This window comes from Rhamphochromis sp. 'chilingali' (assembly GCF_963969265.1).
Source record: "Rhamphochromis sp. 'chilingali' genome assembly, chromosome: 18".
Classification (NCBI taxonomy): domain Eukaryota; kingdom Metazoa; phylum Chordata; class Actinopteri; order Cichliformes; family Cichlidae; genus Rhamphochromis; species Rhamphochromis sp. 'chilingali'.
The window spans coordinates 27,730,006-27,751,341 of NC_137945.1; the positions used below are offsets into that span (position 1 = coordinate 27,730,006).

The 21,336-nt window shown below is 47.6% G+C and overlaps 1 protein-coding gene across 2 annotated transcripts in view; it reads left to right on the forward strand.

Annotated features, from left to right (window-relative positions):
- The window catches only part of LOC308385851 (partitioning defective 3 homolog), a 354,241-nt gene that overhangs the window by 257,470 nt on the left and 75,435 nt on the right, over positions 1–21,336 (forward strand). For both annotated transcript variants that reach the window (XM_080865038.1, XM_080865037.1), the window contains exons 20-21: positions 12,222–12,350; positions 20,403–20,708. In XM_080865038.1, the coding sequence (XP_080721164.1) occupies positions 12,222–12,350; positions 20,403–20,708 (435 nt within the window). The remainder of the gene's footprint in view (positions 1–12,221; positions 12,351–20,402; positions 20,709–21,336) is intronic.

Genomic DNA, 21,336 nt, shown 5'->3' on the forward strand with positions numbered 1-21,336 from the left:
GAAACTGATCTATCCTCGACGTGACAGCTGTCTTTGCTGTTCAGCTGAAAGACCTAAGAGGTGTAAAACTTTCTGGAGAAAATATTATTTTTCCTGTGGCATTGTCCCCCTACTGGGGTGTGGTGCACTGATGTCATGAATAAATGCATGTCATGCCTCCACGGTGCAGAACCCATCACTGTCTCGCCTGGGATGAACCATTCTGACTCCCATCCTCCCTCCTCCTACGCCCCCGTTCCTGCTTTTTTCACACCATCACTGGAAGAATTAGGCCCGACTTCCCTCCAGAGCTGCAGCCAATCAACAACAGCTGTCCACAGCTTCTCTGAAGGAAATTGATTGGTTTAGTGTACACATGGGCTTATCCAATGAGGCGAAAGCTGTGACCTGTGGGAAGCAGTCTCTATAAAAGGCAAGAGGATGTGCAGAAGTATTAAAGGCTGTGTTATTCTGAAGGTGCATGCTATACCACCACCAAACCCAAGACACTATGAACTCAAAGATCTGACACACGGAGGGTTGCAGTCTTGCTCCTTAAGATATTAAGGAAAATGCTTTCCTGAGGAATTCCACATTCTACACATTCTAGTTCAAGAGGTCTGTTTGAGCAGGGAAGGAACTGACTGACATTACAGGTTGCAGATAATGAGTTCCACGGGGAGGGAGATAATCAGCCAGTGGCTGTTGGAGGCATCATCCCATACCACTGTGGGGTTGGTGTCCCAGGAAACCAGCGGTGGCAGCGTTACTCTGAGGCCACTCTACGATAACGAATGCGCCTTTAATGCCCGTTAACGATCGCTGGGTCACAGCGTGATTCCCAGGGAAGAGAAAAAAGTTCCTACTTTGTTTTTTCTATCTTATTGTTTTTATGAGACAGCTATGTGTCTCACCTCAGGTGGAGAGTGTTTACTCACCAAAGCTGCAACAACACTTATCCAGCGAAGACAAATGTATAAAAGTCTGGCCCTCCTAACAAGGCGCTATTAAAATTACATGCCACTGTCAGTATCTTGCCCCGGGTGCCGTGTTTAGAAATCGTGTACTGCTCCTTATTGCTTGCATTGGAGAGGAATAACTGAAGTTAGAGAGAGCATACTATATCTCTGCTTGTGTGTATATGTGTGTGTGTACTTGTCTTAACTTTGTTCTCCTTACTCCCCCCAGGTCAATATGACGATAATCACAAGTCTTGATTTTTCTCTGAGAGAAAAGAGTATTTTAATGGTGCTTTATAGATTATCACCATGAAATGCAGGGGTGGAGGCATAAAAATTTATTTTCTTCCTGACTGCCACAAATACAGTCGGAGGCGATGGGGGGGGCTCAGACACCACATCAGATGTCTGCCGGGGACTTCGCCCTGGGAGATTTGGATTAACTTTCAGGTTGGCTGAGCAGAAACCATAATGATTCTCTCTGTCTGCCCTTGAAATTATCTTCTCATCACTTACTCAAATTGATAGATGCAGTCATTTTTATTTTTCCCCCCTCCTTTCTCGCTCACCTAGTTCCATTTGCAGGTTTGAATAATGCCAGAAGATGTAACACCTCATATGATGAGCGCATCATCTGCAGGGTAAGCCGTGTGGTCCGTCATACCCTCGGGTTCACTTTTAAAAATCCCACAAATTTTCAAAGGAGGAATAGACAGCCATTTTTTCCCCTGTCTTTTCTTCCTAAGTCAGCAACAAACTGCGAAATTCCCCACAGAAGATGTCAAAACAGATTAGCTCCCTTCTAATCCACTCCCCAGATTAAATGATTGTAACAATCAAACTGGCTTCAAGGCTTTGCATAATTTACTCTTTCCCCCCTCATATCTTTTGAAATTCTGTCTTTGACTTTTTACTCCTCTGTTGCATCGCAGCCTTGAAGAATTATCACCCTGTAAATCGATGAAGATGATGTATGAGGCATCCACAGCCAGTGGTATAAACCCTTCTGCTTTCTGTGATGTATGATGATGTATCACGCTGAATGGAGTACCTATTTACTGACTCCTTTTCTAATGGAAGCAGACAAATCCAGGGAAGGCTGCTACTCAGTAATACGCCTAATGTGTGACAGCATTTTGAAAACATTTTCAGAATCAGAATCCTTTATTGATCCCTGGGGGAAATTATTTTTTGTTACAGTGCTCCATTTTAAACCAACATTAAGACATTTTATTTGATCAGTTGCTGTCTGCAGATGTCAAAGTCAGGACACGTGGATTGAATGCTTCAATTTTGCTTTCTACGTTTAAATGGTAAATGGCCTGCATTTGTATAGCGCTTTTCTAGTCCATAGGACCCCAAAGCGCTTTACACTACATTCAGTCATTCACCCATTCACACACACATTCACACTCTGGCGATAGCAAGCTACATTGTAGCCACAGCTGCCCTGGGGCACACTGACAGAGGCGAGGCTGCCGGACACAGGCGCCACCGGGCCCTCTGACCACCACCAGTAGGCAAACACAGGGTTAGTATCTTGCCCAAGGATATTTGGCATGCAGCCAGGAGGCAGCCTGGGATCGAACCACCGACCTTCTGATTAGTGGCTGACCTGCTCTGCCACCTGAGCTACAGCCACCAGTTTAATCAAATCTGCGGCCATTATAACATTAATAAAGCAGATTTTACTGATGCATGTCAGATTACGCATCATCCAAATGAGCTTTGATAGCCAGTCAGTCATTATCAGGACTAAAAAGTGATAAATAGCCCAGAGTAGCTCAGGCTTTGAATGAATGAGTTGTGAATATTTTCTGAATTTGTCTAGATTCTGTTTGCATGCGACTACAGTGCTGATCGCATCTGCACACATGATAGTTGTGCAATCTGCGTCTCATCTCGCCGTCTTCCTCTGTGTGTATTTGTGTATGCATCACTCTTACCTGCTGCTCGCCACAGTGAGGTAGGTGGCTGACAGTGGATCATTAAACACTGCTTCGGTCTGGTGGACTGATACTGGGTAGAAAAAAAACACATCATCGCTTTATGATGATGTAAGTTGCAACATTTCTGTGGCGGGGGCGTGGCCCCGGGTGCAGCTGCCGGGGAGGAGTGGAGCAGAAGGCTCAACAGGGCGGCGCTGCGAGGCCGGTAAGAACAGCTGATGGTGTTTATGTACTGATGATGGTCTCCCTCCGCTGTGTTTATAGTGAGACGGGGAGGAGCGGCGAGGGGAGATCAGCTGGGCTCGTGAGCTGTCAGGCTGTGCGACTGAGTCAGCTGTCAAACAAACAAACCAATAAATGTGGAAATTGGCAGTACATACCTGCGTGTGCGTGTATTTGTGCCTGGTGTATTCCACAAGTGGTGCCTAAACCCAGGAGAGTGCCGGTGGGGATATGTCCGACCCACAGGCCGCGCCACCCGCCCAGCCCCTGCAATACTTGGCGCAGATGCTGGCAGAGATGGCGGCGATGAGCCGGGATCAGGCGGCCGACCAGCGTGCCCACCTGGCCGCGCTGCGGGAGCAAACGGTCCGACAGACACTAGTTCTGGAGCGGCTGGTCGGGGCCGCTGCCACGCCGAAGCCCTCGCCACTGTCGGTGACGGTGCCCCGGATGGGCGACGGGGACGACCCACAGATTTTTTGGGAGACCTTCCGTGCCACGGCGGAGGCTTGCCAATGGCCGCGGGAGGAGTGGGCTCCGCGGCTGCTCCCCCTGCTGTCTGGGGAGGCACAAACAGCGGCCCTGAGTCTGCCTCCAGCGTCAAGGAGCAGCTTCCCGGATGTGAGCCGGGCGGTGGTGGACAGGCTGGGGCTCACCGCCGAAGACCATCGCCGGCGGTTCCGGGCCTGTCGGCTGGCTACAACGGACCGACCATTCGCCTGGGCCCGACAGCTGCGCGACGCGGCGGTGCGCTGGCTGCAGCCGGGAACATCGGTGGGCGAGACGAAGCTGGTGGACAAGGTGGTGCTGGAGCAGTTCACGGAAGGATTACCAGCGGAGACGGCGAGATGGGTCCGGTGCCACCGGCCCGCAAGCTTGGAGGTAGCGGTGACGCTGGCGGAGGACCACCTTGCCGCTGGAGCAGGGGAATCCGGGGACGCCGGACGGAGGCTGGCCAAACAGGCCCCAGTGCCGGCCCCGAGGCGCCGTGTGCCGGCACCAGGGGACGCCGGCCCCGGAAGTGTCCCCCATGGGTGATTTCCCACTGGAGCAGTCTCGTGACGGCACCCTACGCTCAGCCTTTGACCAAGTGATGGCTATTGATGGTCACGTGGTGCGCCCTGAGGCCGCGCAGACCTACCCGCGTTTCGTCTTATTAAAGGACCGATTATATCGAGTGAGTCGTGACACTCAGACTGAGGAAACACACACCCAGTTGTTGGTGCCGCAGGGCCGCCGGGAAACGCTTTTCCAGGCGGCCCACTATAACCCCATGGCAGGGCATATGGGCTACGAGAAAACTCTGGAGCGAATAACGGCCCGATTTTATTGGCCTGGCATCCGAGCGGATGTGCGCCGCTGGTGCGCGTCCTGCCCGGACTGCCAACTTGTTAACCAGCCGGCCATACCGAGAGCGCCTCTGCGCCCTCTCCCCCTCATTGAGGTCCCGTTTGAGCGCATCGGCATGGACCTCATCGGGCCGTTTCACCGGAGTGCACGCGGTTACCGCTTTGTGTTAGTCCTGGTGGATTACGCAACGCGGTACCCGGAAGCAGTTCCGCTGCGCACCATCTCGGCTAAAAGTGTGGCGCAGGCACTGTTTCAGGTCATCTCCCGAGTCGGAATCCCGAAAGAGATACTGACTGACCAGGGCACGTCGTTTATGTCTCGTACACTGCGGGAACTGTACGAATTACTGGGCATTAAATCTATTCGGACCAGCGTCTACCACCCTCAGACTGACGGGCTGGTGGAGCGGCTGAATAAGACCTTAAAATCCATGATTCGGAAGTTCATTAACGAGGATGAACGCAATTGGGATCACTGGCTAGACCCTCTGTTATTCGCAGTGCGGGAGGTGTCCCAGGCCTCCACGGGATTTTCTCCCTTTGAACTGCTGCTCGGCAGGAGGCCACGTGGGGTGCTCGACCTGATTAAAGAAAGCTGGGAGGACGGTCCGAGCCCCGCCAAAAATTAGATTCAGTAGGTGTTGGACCTGAGAGCAAAACTCCACACTTTGGGGAGGTTGTCACGGGAGAATTTGCTCCAGGCTCAGCAGCGTCAGCAACGCCTGTATAACAGAGGGGCTAGACTCAGGCAATTTTCACCGGGGGATAAAGTGCTTGTGTTACTCCCTTCTTCCTGCTCGAAGTTGCTCGCCAAGTGGCAAGGTCCCTTTGTGGTCACACGGCGTGTCGGGGACGTGGACTATGAGGTCGCTCGGTTGGACAGGGGAGGAGCCACGCAGATTTATCACCTCAATCTCCTCAAACAGTGGAGAGAGGCTGAAACCGCTTCTCTGGTGAGCCTGGTGAAGGAGAGAGATGAGTTGGGGCCTGAGGTGCCAAATTCTATCATTTCCACCTCCCTCCCTTGTGATGACCATCTCACACAGGCCCAGAGAGCGGACGTTGTCGCGTTGCAACAGCGCTTTGCGGACGTGTTCTCCCCCCTGCCCGGCCGGACGTCCCTCATCGAGCACCATTTCGTGACGCAGCCTGGCGTGACGGTGCGTTCACGGCCCTACAGGCTCCCGGAGCATAAGCGAAAAATCGTGCAGAGGGAATTGGCGGAAATGCTGAGGATGGGAGTAATAGATGAGTCGCACAGTGCCTGGTGTAGCCCCATCGTTCTGGTGGCGAAGAAGGATGGGTCTATACGGTTCTGTGTCGACTATCGCAGGGTGAACGAAGTGTCACGCTTTGATGCCTACCCCATGCCTCGGGTCGACGAGCTCCTGGACCGGTTAGGCACGGCCCGCTTTTTCACGACGCTGGACTTAACCAAGGGCTATTGGCAGATTCCCTTGTCTGCCGAGGCCAGGGAGAAAACGGCCTTCTCCACTCCGTACGGTTTGTACCAGTTCGTGACACTCCCGTTCGGCCTGTTCGGGGCCCCGGCCACTTTCCAGCGTCTCATAGACCGGGTACTGCGTCCGCACGCGGCGTATGCTGCCGCCTACCTGGATGACGTGATCATCCACAGCGACACCTGGGCGGAGCATGTGCTGCGGGTGGCCGCGGTCCTGGAGTCCCTGAGGGGGGCGGGGCTCACGGCCAATCCGAAGAAGTGCGCGGTTGGACGGAGGGAGGTGCAGTATCTGGGGTACCACCTGGGGGGCGGGCAGGTGTGGCCACAGGTGGAGAAGACGGCGGCTATCGCATCCTGCCCGCGCCCCAGGACGAAAAAGGAGGTGAGACGGTTCTTGGGGTTGGCGGGTTACTATCGTCGCTTTGTGCCGGGGTTTGCGCAGCTAACCAGCCCCCTGACCGATCTCACTCGAAAGGGTGCCCCGGATCTGGTCCAGTGGACGGGGCCGTGCCAGGCGGCGTTTGTGCGAGTGAAAAACGCTCTCTGTGGGGAGCCGCTGCTTCACGCTCCTAACTTTTCCCTCCCGTTTGTTCTGCAGACTGACGCCTCGGACAGAGGGCTGGGAGCCGTTTTGTCTCAGCAGGTGAGGGGAGCTGACCGCCCTGTCCTGTACATCAGCCGGAAGCTAGCGGAGCGCAAGCGCCGGTACAGCACCGTGGAGAAGGAGTGCCTGGCCATCCGGTGGGCGGTCGGCTCCCTGCGCTATTACCTCCTGGGACGCTCATTCACCCTCTGTTCGGACCACGCCCCGCTGCAGTGGCTCCACCGCATGAAAGATGCCAACGCCCGGATCACCCGATGGTATCTGGCATTGCAGCCCTTTAAGTTCAAGGTGATCCATAGGCCGGGGGCACAGATGGCGGTGGCCGATTTCCTCTCTCGCTCGCGAGGGGGGGAGTTGGCTCGGCCGGACGGCTCCCCGGCCTCGAACGGGTGGTGGGGGTGTGTGGCGGGGGCGTGGCCCCAGGCGCAGCTGCCGGGGAGGAGTGGAGCAGAAGGCTCAACAGGGCGGCGCTGCGAGGCCGGTAAGAACAGCTGATGGTGTTTATGTACTGATGATGGTCTCCCTCCGCTGTGTTTATAGTGAGACGGGGAGGAGCGGCGAGGGGAGATCAGCTGGGCTCGTGAGCTGTCAGGCTGTGCGACTGAGTCAGCTGTCAAACAAACAAACCAATAAATGTGGAAATTGGCAGTACATACCTGCGTGTGCGTGTATTTGTGCCTGGTGTATTCCAGAATTTGTCGCGGTCCGCTGTGACAGACCGTGCGGTGGTGTGAGTGGTGGACCCAGGTGCGAACACAAGTGAGCAGACGGGAGTGAACTTTAAACAAAAGCGAGCCTTTTATTGTGGCTGGTAACGCAAGAGAAACAAACAAGAATAAGGGCAGCACGAAAGCAATAACTAAACAGAAACCTAAACTGGGAATGAACTAAGGTAAGGCTATGACTTAGAATGCAACAGACCGGGCATGGAAACATGGAGGGTGGGAACACAGACGACGCGACACAGACTGTAAAAAACACAGAGACTAAATACACATGAGGGATGATCAGGGGAAGTGGCCACACATGGGAACGCAGCTGACACACATGAACTTAACAACAGGACAGGAGGAGTGAGCTGAATACACAGACAGTGAATGCAGGCCTTCAAAGTAAAACAGGAAACATGAGACATGAACCGGGGAGACGTAGTACAGGGGGAGGTGACATAACTGACAGCATGAACTTGACAGTACAAGACACACAGACATAACCACACGAAGGGCAAGGGAGACGTAATGCAAGGGTAACATAATTACAAAAAGGACTGGACTACCTTAAAGAACCTAAGCAAACAATAAACATCAAAATAGGTTAAGCATAACACACTGGGTCACACGACCCAGGACCATGACACAATTTCCTTTTTAGAATCATAGTTTTTAAGTTCTAGGCCTTTTTGTCAATTTTCAACCAATAAATCATTAAGTCGACCTTGAAGGTCTTGGTGTATGTGAGAAAAATTTTAATGGATTGTTAACATGACTCCACTCTACACCCCTACAAGGTTTTATCAGAATACATGTGCCAGTGCTGCCAAAAACAACCTCCTCGGCAGAGGTAATAAAATGAAGGTTGGAGTTGATGTTGAAGGATACGCTGGCATCATACCCCTACAAATATTACAGTTCTCTTTGATCAATAGTTGTTCTCTTCTGTGCACTGCAGCATAGTGATGTTAGGCTCATGACAGCATAGCCTTTTCCTAATCTGCACTGTTCAGGCAACACAGAGAACTGATCCAGAATCCGTAAAGGAATCAGAAGTTGGATCTGTAAGCATCAAGTATCAAGAATTCCTATCCTCCAGTTCAAAAGTTTCTGCTCTTAAAATCTTATGGCAGTTTCCAGATTCCGAATACACCGTAGTGCAGTCCAGTCTTTAGGAAGCTGGCCAGAGCTTTAGGGTAAAATCAGTTCTATGTATGCTACAGTTACACCATCGTCATTCTACTCCCGACTTGCAGCTGCCAGTCAATATCTTATTATCAAGCCTCATTGGCCTCGCTGTCAATATGACTGCTCTGCTGCCTGTGCCGATTAATGCCAAGGTGCCAATACCAGTTTGAGAGTTTTACGGAGAAATTCTCGAGTTTCCCCGTGCCAGCTGATGCTGATTAACTCCAAATCGTTACTGTTTTTTGTTAGATTCCTTTCAGGTCTCAAATGTGACACTTATCTTTCAGAGACAGGTATGAAAGTCAATATGTTTTGCCATTACACAGTACACACAACTGCTGATGCCAAGGAGCTTCATATTTTCCTTTGGGGAAAATAGCTAGTGTTAAATATAATACTGGCATTAGTGTAGTCCTCTGCTCTCCTGTGGTTCCCACTGGAGGGACCCAGACTGTTCATATAAAGAACAGAGCCACGCTGTAAGCCAGCAAGTGTCCCAGTAGCCTTCTAATAGCTCAGGCAGTGCAGAACCTTTACTTCACCTGTGCTTCACCTCTGCATCCTTCCTCCTCTGGCCACCAGCGATGGGAAAATAATTTCTCATGTGGGAGTTGCTGCGTGTTCAGAGTCCTGCTTGGCTTAATCTGCACTATGTCATACTGTAAGACTCTGCTCACTGTACAGATGTCGATCCAGATGAAGGGAAAAAAAGTTGAGGGCCAAGGTTTGTCTCCCTTAAGGTTACTTTATGTTTTTAGTGGATGACTGGAAGAGATTGAGCAAAAACAAAAGGAGAGAGAGATAAACAGTTCGCTCTTCATAAACGCTACAAGTTGACTTAAACTAGTTCACTTTCATAGGTCACATTTTAGAATTAAAAGAGGTATTTTTTTATATACACTATGGGTAATAGTATTTTACTACAGCTTAAGTAGTGCACAGGTATATTTGTCAATGTTCATACTGGGAATAACAACGTAACAATTGCACTCTACACATGAGTTACTGATCTGAACAGATCCAACTACAAAGATAAAATGGAGAAAAAAGGATTCAGTCAGTAGCTCTCTTGTGAATAATTTTGGATATTTCACTGCTGTTGTCTGAGTCATTGATGGCAGCATTCAGCATTTTAAAACTACAGCTCATGTGACCGTAGTGTGAGCACAGTCTATTACTGGATTCTGAAAAGTAGCTAAAAAGTGAAGCATGCTCTTCTTTACCAGAAGTGAACAAACAAATCATTGAAGACGACTAAGCTGCTTCTTACTCCCCAGGAAAGCTCAGCCGAGCACAGTTTTCCACACAAGTATCACCTTACTGTGCCACTTTAAATTATACGTGAGCAGCAGGAAAAAAAAATCACCAGCATATTACTGACGCAAATGTCTACATGACTCTTAACTTTAGCCAAGTCAGAATGGAGTGTAGTAAGCATCCCAGTTACCTGGTGCATAGGCTGAAGCTCAGGAAAAGTTTGAGCTCTGGGCGTCCAACCAACCAATCAGCCAGCTTGATGAGACACGAGGTTAACTTTGGTTGGCACACAGCTCCACCACAGTGTTGAGAAGCCCACTAATCATGCAAATAACTGCACTTTACTGATGCTGCAGAAAATTTGTCGATGTGATCTCAAACAGATGTGGACACACCTGCAGTGTGACTTGTTCTCTCCAGCTGCGCACCCCGTTATCCACTTATAAACTAATAAAGATTGATGGTGGATCAGGGATCGACCTCTAAAACTTTGTAGCCCCAATGGAAAGTTTGGGCACTCCTGCACACAAATCACCTTCTTTTAGTTGCAGACAAATACATTTGGGTCACTGTTCACAGACAACACAAGCTTTTTTCCAGTGATCGTGCTTTTTAGCATATTTATGTGTTGAAAACAGAAAGGTCAACTTCTTTCAGGAAGTTAATGAAAGTCCTTGAAGGGAAGCCAGGGAAGCTGTCACCTGCCCTGATGATAGATAGCAGGTTCATTATTATTATCATTCCCAGCTCTAGCACAGAGTTTTATGCCTTCACTAGAGCCATTTGTTGATTAATTAATCAGGTAATGTATGCTATCTGTGCTACAAAAGAGCCCACATATCACTCCCTTTGCCTCTGGGCTCTTTACGAAGCCACAAACTCGGGTCTCCTGTAGCACATTCGAAAGATTGCAATTCCAAAACAGGTGCTACCAAAAGAGAAGCCATTTGCACAAAGGTCCAGGCTGCTTTTAATGTAAAGTAGAATAATAAACATCCTTGAGGGAACCAGTCTCCCATTTCATGAATATATTTCCTTTCACTGGCCCTAAGTGAACCACGTCTGATGTAATCTTTTTTCAGCTTTTAGAGAAAGTTCTCAAACTGTCAAATAAAGAACAGCCATGGAAAAAAAAAAGTATAATAAACTTGGCACCATACCATCCCCAGCATCGTGGGGCTTGGAGCGCACAGAGCTTGATGTCTTCTCTGTCTGAAGTTAGAGGGGAGTGGTCAAAAAAACAAAAGCCCAGAGGGGACATCAGAAGCGATGTTGGTGTTTGTAATGCAAGAACGCAGTTTTGTTCCAATGGATCAATAAATTCCAGTCCTGTTTTTGTTAAATTTCTTCTCACGTCACACTTTTAAACTCCACTGAGCTTTGTGAAAGATGATTGACTGATGATTGGATTCATTTGTTTTATAGCTATTGTAAAAGTCTATACTGAGAAAACTATGACAAAAAAAAAACTGGCCAAATCACCAGCACAGCAACATGATGTCATGCCAGAGCAGACAGTGTGCCATGCATAGAGCTGCTGTGTGGTGTACAGATGTGCACTCCCTTGGTACCTTTCATCCTTCCATTGTGTACATGTTTTTCACTTCCTCCACGGCTTGCTGCACCACGGAGCAGGATATGACATCGTGCTCCCATAAAAACTGCATTTGCTGTTCCAGTCTCATCGTGAAGTTGCTCTTTTATCGTGTAATCCTGCGCAGTGATGAAGTCAGACGATGGAATCAGATATCAAAGCCATTTGAGACTGTGTGGTCCTGTAGATGTCCCCGTACTCCCCCGTCAGCTGTAAGCCTGCGATCTGTATCCTCTCCTCATCATTTTCTCACGCTCTGTCTTCAGACGCTCTCCACTCATTTGACTTGCCAAGTGCATAGCATATCTGATGAGAATCATGCTCTCAGCTTGTCCCTCACCTTGCCTCATATATGTCCAGACCAGTGTCTCACTCCTGTCATTAAATTGTAAAAGTTTGCATTGGCCAGAGTGTTAGAGATATCAGCCAGCTTTCCAGTTGTCCTGGTTGCACAGCTTTCAAACATCTAAACCACAGGTGTCAAACAGAAGGCTCTAAATATGTAGTTGAAGTTCTTTACACTGAGTGAAAGGGGAGCTTTCACTGGTCTGGCACACTTTTGATCACAGTGGGCCATATGTGTAATGTAATCAACTACAGAGGAAGAAAGTGGAAGCAGAGTTACTTTTTATACCATAGCTGAATCTTTTCTGCTGTGTTGTGTGGACAGTTGGTAGGTTGGGAATTGGTAAATGGTAAATGGCCTGCATTTGTATAGCGCTTTTCTAGTCCATAGGACCCCAAAGCGCTTTACACTACATTCAGTCATCCACCCATTCACACACACATTCACACACTGGCGAGTGTGTCGTCTTATCATTTGATATGTCTTGATGCACTCTGATTACATTCACATTATTCTTATTCTTCCAATAATGGATGGCTTCCCAAGGACGCTCCCTTTGAGCTGCTTCCCAAATATAAATCCAAACCTTTTCTCTTTTCCAGGTTTGGAAAGAACCGGAAGGACGAGCGGCTGGACGACAAGATGGAGAGGAGGAGCTCCACTAAATCCAAAGCAGAGGACATGCAGGCATCAGAAGAGGAGACCCAGCAGATGAGACTGGAACAAGAGAGGTGAGTACTCAAAGAGAGCTTCAGCACTGTAATGATTTCAGTCTAAACTGAACAAAGTGGGGAAGAAACACCCCCCCCCCCCCCCCCCCCCCCCACTGTGATTACTGGAAAATTAGCAAACTACCTAATTAACAAAATGGCAGAGGCACAGTTGGGAAATTCTGGGAAAGCACTCTGATGTCAATTTGTGAAATGCCCTCCTTTCTTTTATATCAGTACATTAAATAGATCATTTATAGATTGTTGTTGCCTGTGCCATTCGGAGGCGCTGACCTCCTAATGGTGCTCTTAGGCCCCTGTGGATTTAGCATGATTGAATAGTGCTCATTGTAATAGCGAAATCGATGTAGCGCACCATTTGTCTTCCCCTGCAGCACGCCCAGGTTGTTAATCGCTCAAGAATACACTGTTCCTTTTCATCCTCCTCTTTTGGCCCTCTGTCCTCTTGTCCTCTGGCACCGTGGACGCCGGGATGTCCAAACAAACCGAGGCGAGGCGTCGGTTTTGCTTGCGTGCGCCTCATCCCTCACAGACGAGCCCCGTTTCATTCTCTTCTGGGGCTAGACAGTATTGGTGAAGAAAAAGACAGCTTGCTGCCTCCATTGTTCCCCGCCAGCCAAATGAACTCAGTAATCAAACTGCCGTTGGTAATGGCAGCTAATTGAATAGAAACAATAGGACTTGATAGCGCTCGCTGTTGCAGCGAAGGAAGAGAAGGACGGATGGCTGTCGAAAACACAAACAACTGCAAGCACACACACACGCACACACACACAAACACATACAAATGTCACAAAGGGCCCTCTTCTCAGCTGAAAGGAACATCTGGAGGCCTTGCTCAAAAAGCTGTAATGCATTTCTTGCTGGTATTCACCTATAAGTTGCAACGAAGGTCCTCTCTCCATTGAGGGTATGACCCCCCTCTGGCTGGTGGCCCAACGCATTTCCATCAGCGTGCCCTGGAGACTGGTGGCTCTGGTGGTCCATCCAGATCTTTCTTCTTTGAGCAGCTCCCAGAGAGCTGTCATGCTAAGCAGCAGAATCGACACAGACACAGTGGGCACGAGATATGTGGAGCACATGCACTCCCGCACCTCCATCCAAACGCGTCCACGTTATTTAAATCTCGTCTTTCACAGCTGACGTTCTTTCTCCGCCGCTTTGTCTCGCCGTACATCCTCATTCCCCATCTTGTTTGTGTCCGTTCTGCATGTGTGCGCTCCCAGCCCTGCTTCCTCTGCAGGAGAGCAGCCTAATTCTTTCCTTTTGTACCTGTTCCCAAATCCCATCACTCAGCCAGACCAGGATTGTCCCTCAGTTAATGGAAAGGGGATCCTGAGGGAAATTGTGGTGGGCAATAATAAACCAACCTGCCACGGAGCCAAGTCGATATTCAAAGCACCGGGGTTCAGCAGGGTGACGGCTCAGAAATCCATTACTTCTTGTATTTTCTGGTAGCGCTACTGTATTACACTCCTGAGGTGCTACATTTGATTGTCGTAGCTCTAACGTGTACAGCTCGTGCTGTGATTGATTGCTCTGCTGACACAGAGACGCGGCGTTCCAGAGGGCTTTTATGAAATTATGGATCAGAACTCACCGGGCTTCCCAAGCTGGCAATCGTCAACCGGCACAGCACGTCACCGCGACCCGGGATGGGCCGCGGCCAGACTCCCAGCTCAGCTGACATTCGCTGTCATTAATTGGAGCAGACAGTTGTGACAGGGGCTTTTAGTGATTCAAAATAGGAGTCATTGAAGAGGTGAAACAGATTAATTCATAAAGCCTGTCCCCTTTTTACCCTGCAATAAGGTAGCCATGGTCATATATTTAAAACTCTGACCTTGATGTGATTCATGCAGTGTATTCTTGGCCCGTGCTTCCTCGCTGATACAATCCATTTATTTTGCATAAAGCCGTTCTCCTCCATTGATATCTTGTCAGCCACTTATAGACTGAAAATGATGGAGAAGAGAGTACATAAAATTTAGACTCCATTACATCCACAGTGCGCCGGACCCACTTGATGAAGAGCAGGATTTGTTTTGCAAAAAAAAATCTGGCAGATTGGATACAGCTCGTGTGATTGGCTGCTTCATGTCCCATCATTATAACCTGTGGTCCGGCTGATATAAATCCATGTTCAGCTCAGCAGAGGCGGCCATTATTCTTTTTTTGCTTTGTTTTTTTGAGCCACTGGACAGCGCCTAAGACAGCTCTATCTGATTGGCTCCTATGGAGAGGACCGTGAAAATACCCAGCACTCTGATTGGATCCCGGGCGTCTGTGGTTCTCATTCATGGAGACAGCTGTGGGGGAGCGAGGCGTGACAGAGAAAGAAGCATGGTTGTGGTGGTGCTGATGGAGCTTCTATCAGTCTCTGTGTTATCGCTGCACATGTTCGCCCCGAAACTATGTTTCCTTGGCCAAAGTGTGGGAAGTGCACAAAGCCAACCTGACAATGGTCTTCCTTCATTTTTCTCTTGGACTCAACTCCATTGTCGTCTGTCTTTCTCTGCAGCTGCTGATTATGATGTCCATTCTCTCTTATCTGCTTGGCTCCGCATGGCTTCTAATCAGCAGCCAGCACTCCAGCGCCACTCTCCTTGTTCCCGCTCCCCACAACACAGCAGAAACTATCTCTCTTTTTTCTTTCCTCTTCTTTTTTTTCTTTCCTGGACAATGACCTGCTTCCTGTTGTTTGTTGTTACACTTCCTGCTGAGTCTCACCAAACAAAAACCTGACCCGCGCTTCTGAAATAGTCAGCACAATTCACTTCTGACAGCAAACGGCAAATCCAAGTCTTTTATTTAACAAATGAAACGTCTTTTTATAATTTTGCTCAGCTTAAAGATACTTTGTCCCACTGAATGAAGATCCTAGACTTTAAAGTTCTTCTTTTCCTTCCCAGTGATCACAGTACCAGTGATATTGTTCCATTTTGTCGAACCACCTAATTATTTCAGTATCCTATTCGAGTCTCATTTGCATAGCGAGTTCAAAGGAAGCTCCAACCGGGTTGATTGGGATGGGTGATTACTTTTGTAATTATATTGATACCTACAGCAAGTTAATCCGATTATTAGCGCTGCGAATCAGGACCGCGGAACTCGAACAATTATCTCTGTGATTGCGCTACTATGTCGCGGGCCAAGTGTCAACAGAAAAGCTGCGCTATCAGAGCTTTGCGCTTCTGCGCAGGCAGCTGCGAGCAGAGTCACTTACCGCGCTTTGATTAGATTCAGATGTATGCTGCACTCCGTCTGCACTTCAGAATAATAGAACACGTTTTTGATGAGGGAGTATTGAAAAAAAAATCTATTCAAGGCGGCTGGATGCGAAAGTAAGATGGCAAATACATTCTGTTTCATCCGCCGTGGTAACAATGCATATTGAAGAGGCATGGTTTCGAAACTTCCAAGCGTGCTGACTTCAAAATGAATGTAGGAGAGTAAAGACGCCCCCCACCACCAGCACCGCCGCCGCCGCCTCTTCCCATCTCCTCCTTGTGTCCTTTGGGGTAGATTAAAGATTGACAAACATATGGAGAAGGAGTCTGCTCGCTTTGTTGGTCCAAACAACAGCAAGTGCAGGATTAACAATGAGATTCACTCAGCTCGGAAGAGAAAGGACTCGAGCTGACATGTTGCCACCAGTTCACACCAGGACTCTCCTCCAGCGACACGAAGAGTTCAAGTAATTGCTTCACGCGGCCCTCTTTTCTCGCTGTTCAGCTAATAGTAACGGCGTCATTACAAATCCAGCTTTAGTTGGCGCGAGCATGCGGTTTGACAAGGAGAATAACAGAGAGAAAGCTGAAATGTTAAAGGGAGAGCGGCGTCATCTGGCTGACACATAATTTTGCTGAAGACACGGTCAGTCAGTGGATTAGGGGCTGAACTTTAACTGCCCTGAAAGCCTCCCCGCATTAGACTGTCTAGACTGTCTGTTCACCAGCAGGAAATGCCTTTCCACTCCACCGTTATGAAGTAAGCAGGCATCGCATTTAATTTAAGAGGTACAAAAATACAGAGGCACTCCTGGGATGGGCAAATTGTCGCTTCTTCTTTAGTTTCAACAGTATGCTTGGAATAAAAATCCAGCCGGAGAAGTAGAGCTTGAATCGTGTCCTTGGCGTGCCAACTATAAAAATGTAGTATGTGGAAAGAGGAGACGAGAGGAGATGGCCTGGTAATTGGGGCTGTAATAATGTGATAGTAATAATGTGTTTAGTGTGGGCAGCACTTTCCTCAGTGTTAACATGCCGGGCCATTAATTGGCTAATGGAGTATATACGGTGCAGTGCAGGGGTGGCCTCTGAGGAGAAGGCAGGGGGAATGAGAGGACCTGGAAGTGGAGCAGCAGTCACAGGTTGCCCACAAAGAATGCAGTTAGCAGGTGTGTGAGGTTTCGGGGCTAATGAGCATATTAGAGAGCAGAAAAACGGCTTCTAAATTCCAACACAGTTTCCTGTGGTTGTGGTTATATCAAGACTTGTTCAGCTTTCGACTTGCACCACGATGGCTCCCTATTTTTTGAATTGCTCAGCTATACTCTGAGCAAATAGTCTCTATGTCATGAGTTACAAAAAGCCAGTTTTTGTACTTCTGCAGTCGGCAGACGTTTACCGCAACTAAGCGTAGATTAGCGCAATTTCATGAACACAGCAGCTCAGAGTTGTTCACACTTGTTCAGGTTTGACACCAACAATAGATGGAAGCAATCTGAGAAACACAGGAGAGAAGAGAACAATCTAGAAGAGTATTTATAGATGCCATTTGAGCAGCTGCAGTATTGTACACCACGTTCTTGTACATGGAATGATAATTCACGAGAAGAGTTTACAGATAACAACTACAGCACAGGAGTTGTGTTCTTCCTTCTTGTTTCTACTCCATATTTTGGAGTTTTTGTAGAAATGAAACTTTTTCACGTACTGTGTGACGAATGCTCATTTTTATACTAATGGGTCGAATTATTTGAGACTTGTTCGGTTTTGAGTACCAATGGAAGTCCTCTGATGCGTCTGTGATGGTTTTGCCTGGAAAGTTAAAGGTTTTTGCGACTGTAGATTGAGAATTGTGTTTTCAGCCATTTTGCATGAAATATAAATAAACACAGGTGTTCCTCATTGCAGGAGGTTCTGTTTTGTTTAGTACAGAGCCTCAATTAGTGTGATTAGTAACAGCTGTGTATTTCTAATATATCATGTCAAAATGGCTCCGCTGTAATAGCGTTGGGGAAAATATTGTATTTTGCATGGTGATATTTTATCGATATCCTTGTATCGATAAAATATCACCATGCATCTATTGATACAGACGCAATATATGGATACTTTACTAAATACATTAAAATAATAATATCCGGGAATGTTACAAACAAAAGGGCTCATCTCATCCACCACCACCCGAGAAAATGTTCGCTGACAAACATCCAAATCAGAAAATCCTAAAAGAGGACATGCTCTTCCACACATACACACATGCATACATACATCCCGACATATATACAAGCACCGGCTGTCAGCTGATTGTTTTTAGTGATATTCCTATAGAACTGGAAATGTGCTTGACAATCTCATTTTGTAGCAAAAAAATAAAACTGAAGTGAGATAATTTTCTTTTATTAGATCAAACACATACTGACAAAGTTTAATCTCGAGGACATAATTTGCTGTTGGGGAAAAAAGCAATAAATCACAATATATGTTAGCACAATACTCAGCATATCACAAAATGTCGCTGTAATGTCACATCGTGGGTGAAGTATTGTGATAATATTATGTTGTGGGATGTCTCTATGGTAAAAGAGGTTTGCGTAAGACATTTCACTCGAAGCTTCAAATTTCAAACACACGCATGCGCGCACACACACACACACACACACACACACACACACACACACACACACACACACACACACACACACACACACACACACACACACACACACACACACACACACACGCCTGTCAGTGTCTCGTTCCGGTTCATTCTCCTGGTTTTGCAAATATTTCCCAACATTTTTTGATGTTATTCCATCAAGTAGTTGTTGAAGTATTTGAGTGTTTTTGCAGTGCTGGATGACACTGCAGCAGCAGAAACTGGAGACACATCAGTGTGTTTAAAGTTCATAATTCAAAATGTATATTAACGCACATTTTACATCTGCTACATTTCCAGTAGTCACGTTTCAAATCTCAGCTTGGCACAGAGAAAAGCCGCTGCCACCTGGCCACAGATGAAAACTCAACACCGCGTCACAACCCAGCCTTTTTCTGTCTGACATCCAAAAGATTAGTCTTGCTTTGACAGCAGAGCAACAGGTTTGGATTGCTGATATGTTTTCTCCTAAAACACGCAAACAAATCTTTTCTACAACCAGACGAGCCGTGGCTTTGCTCATGAAAAATTAAGCATTAGATATGCTGAAATGAAAGCCTTTTCTTTTTTTGAACACATTTTTATTACATAAAAGCAACAAAGTTACAACACAGAATGCAGATGTAATAAAGCCAGTGGCGGAAGCAGCATGACTCATAATTTTGCAGTTTTTTGCTTGTTAAGATCGTCTTATTGAAATGCACCTATTAGCCTTATCCATGCCGGAGTCCTGAGGCCTGGAGGAGAAGTCTCTCTCTTTTAGCTTGATGTCGCCAGTCTAGCCCCGGCCATTATCTCATCCCAAATGTCAATATTGCCGTTTTCATGAATCTGATTAGTCCATAAAATGCCAGAGGGTCTTGAGATCCCAGTGGACTTCCGTGAACCTGTGGTAACATCATTGTCTGGTCCTTCCTGGCAGAGATCTGACATCACTTTAGCCAGATGGCAGGTGAAAAGGCTTCTGGGATTTAGTGTCTTTTTTTTCTTTCCCCCCCTTGTTGGACTTTCTGACAACTACACACAGCTAAGCCGATCATTTCCATTGTTTACCTCGTACAGAGCCATGCAAAAATACACCAAACTAGCTTCGGGGCTTTATAGATGACTGCACATCATGCAACATTGCATCAGGACTCCATCAAAATCTCATTCTGCAGATAATGCTGAGAAAATGGGATTTTGGACAGCTAAAAATAAACAAGGCGGTCTACGGGTTGGAAGAGGGAATTGGGTTAATCCAGCACTGAAAAATGGTGATTGTTTGAAATGTGATTACTGTTATTAAAATACACACACATGAGATGGAGACTTCTGTGGGGGGTGTGGGGGTTCTAGTTCCTTTCAAAACCTGCCAATCATCTGCGAGGAGCCGCAGTTGGGGATCAGAGGTCGGTTATGACCTGAGGTAAGAGGGAGATGTAGCACGGGTGGGAGGTAGCGTGCTTGTGTCCGTGCGTGTGTGGATGAGCGAGTTACCCTGCAGCACATACAACATCTGGAACCAGTGAGCAGTGCAGAGACTGCTGCCAGGGTCACCACAGTGGGAGGTGCCCCCCCTCCTTCCTCCTCCTCCTGCTGTCCTCACCCCTTTTCCTCTCTTCGCCTCACTGTACATCCCTCTTCTCCCACAAAGCAAGCTCTCCTCCCTCCCGTGCAGCACCCTGACTGAGCCTTGTTAGTTGCAGACAGACGGGCATTCACATGGAACCCCTCTCTGACACAGGAAAGCCCCGTGAAAGGGGCTGCTCTGTGGAAGTGATCCTGCGGAGAGCAGCCGCATGGAGGGGAAGGAAGGGGCAGGAAGGACGTAGATGAGGCCTAACTGTTTCCCTCCTACCTTATTTTGTTAGAGGGCCGAGAGAAGAAAGCCACGTTAGAGGTTTACCTCTGAGAATCTCCTCCTTATATATGATCAATATGTGAAAGTTTGCTGTAAGCTGCGTTGCTTTATCTCATTACTTCCTTATTATATATGTATGATACATTTCAGCTTCAGAAGCAGAATTAATTATTATTTCATATCTCGAAATAACCTTTTTAGATAACTCAAAACTACTGAATCCTTAAAATATTATACCATTAATCTGGCTTTTTTTTGTTGCGTTTGTGCACACTAATTCAGAACTCCTGCCTGACATTTCCCCTTCATTGTGTTCCTGACAGAATACAGGCCAAGACGCGGGAACTCCGTGAGAAGCAGGCAAAAGAGAGAGAGTACGCAGAGATCCAAGATGTCGTCAGCCGCACCTTCAGCTCAGACGAGGACCACACTTACGCCGGCATTGGATCGCTGTGCTCATCAATAGACAGCAGCACCATAGACCCCTACAGCCACCCCTACCATCTCCCCCAGAGTCCTCTGAACCCGCATCCTCCTTCCCTGAACCTTCAAGACAACGGTCCTCCCCTGGAGGCGCTGTACGCCCAGGTCAACAAGCCTCGCAATGGACGCCCCGCAGCTCCAGACAGGTAAAGGATGCCCCAAAAAGCAGTGCTTTTTTAAACTCTATACCTTTCTTGTTCATTCAAACGACACTAACTAGCATTGCGCCTTTGCATCAGTGTAGTTGCTTTACACCTCATCTATAATTTATACACAGTAATGTGATTGTATTTGTTCGCTTCTACTTGTCGTGGGTGACTCGTACTTTGCAGAAAAACAATGGATTTCACACGAGGTTTCACTGCACGCTCCGTCCCACAAGACATTCCTCCCGTGCAAGCACCTAGGTGAAAGAATAACAGCAGATTATCAGTAATTCTCCATGTGTTACAATTCCACATCAAGCAGTTGCACTTTTTTTTCTTTCCATTACTCTTGGATCACAGGTAATACTCCATGACTTCTCACATCCCTTTCCAGACAGGCACATTATACCGGCTTTCTAGACAAAGGAGGGAAGTCTGCTTTAATATAAATATTTGATGTGAAGACAATGCCATGTTTGATATTACTCTTTTAATAGGTGCCAAAAATCCAGTGTGAAGCCAGTGTTGCCCTCCCATCGTGTGTGTGTGTTTTAATTTGTTGCTGTGATTCAAAAGTAGAGTGCTTTTCTTTCTTTCTTTTCTGTTTATTTTTTAAATTTAAAGAAGA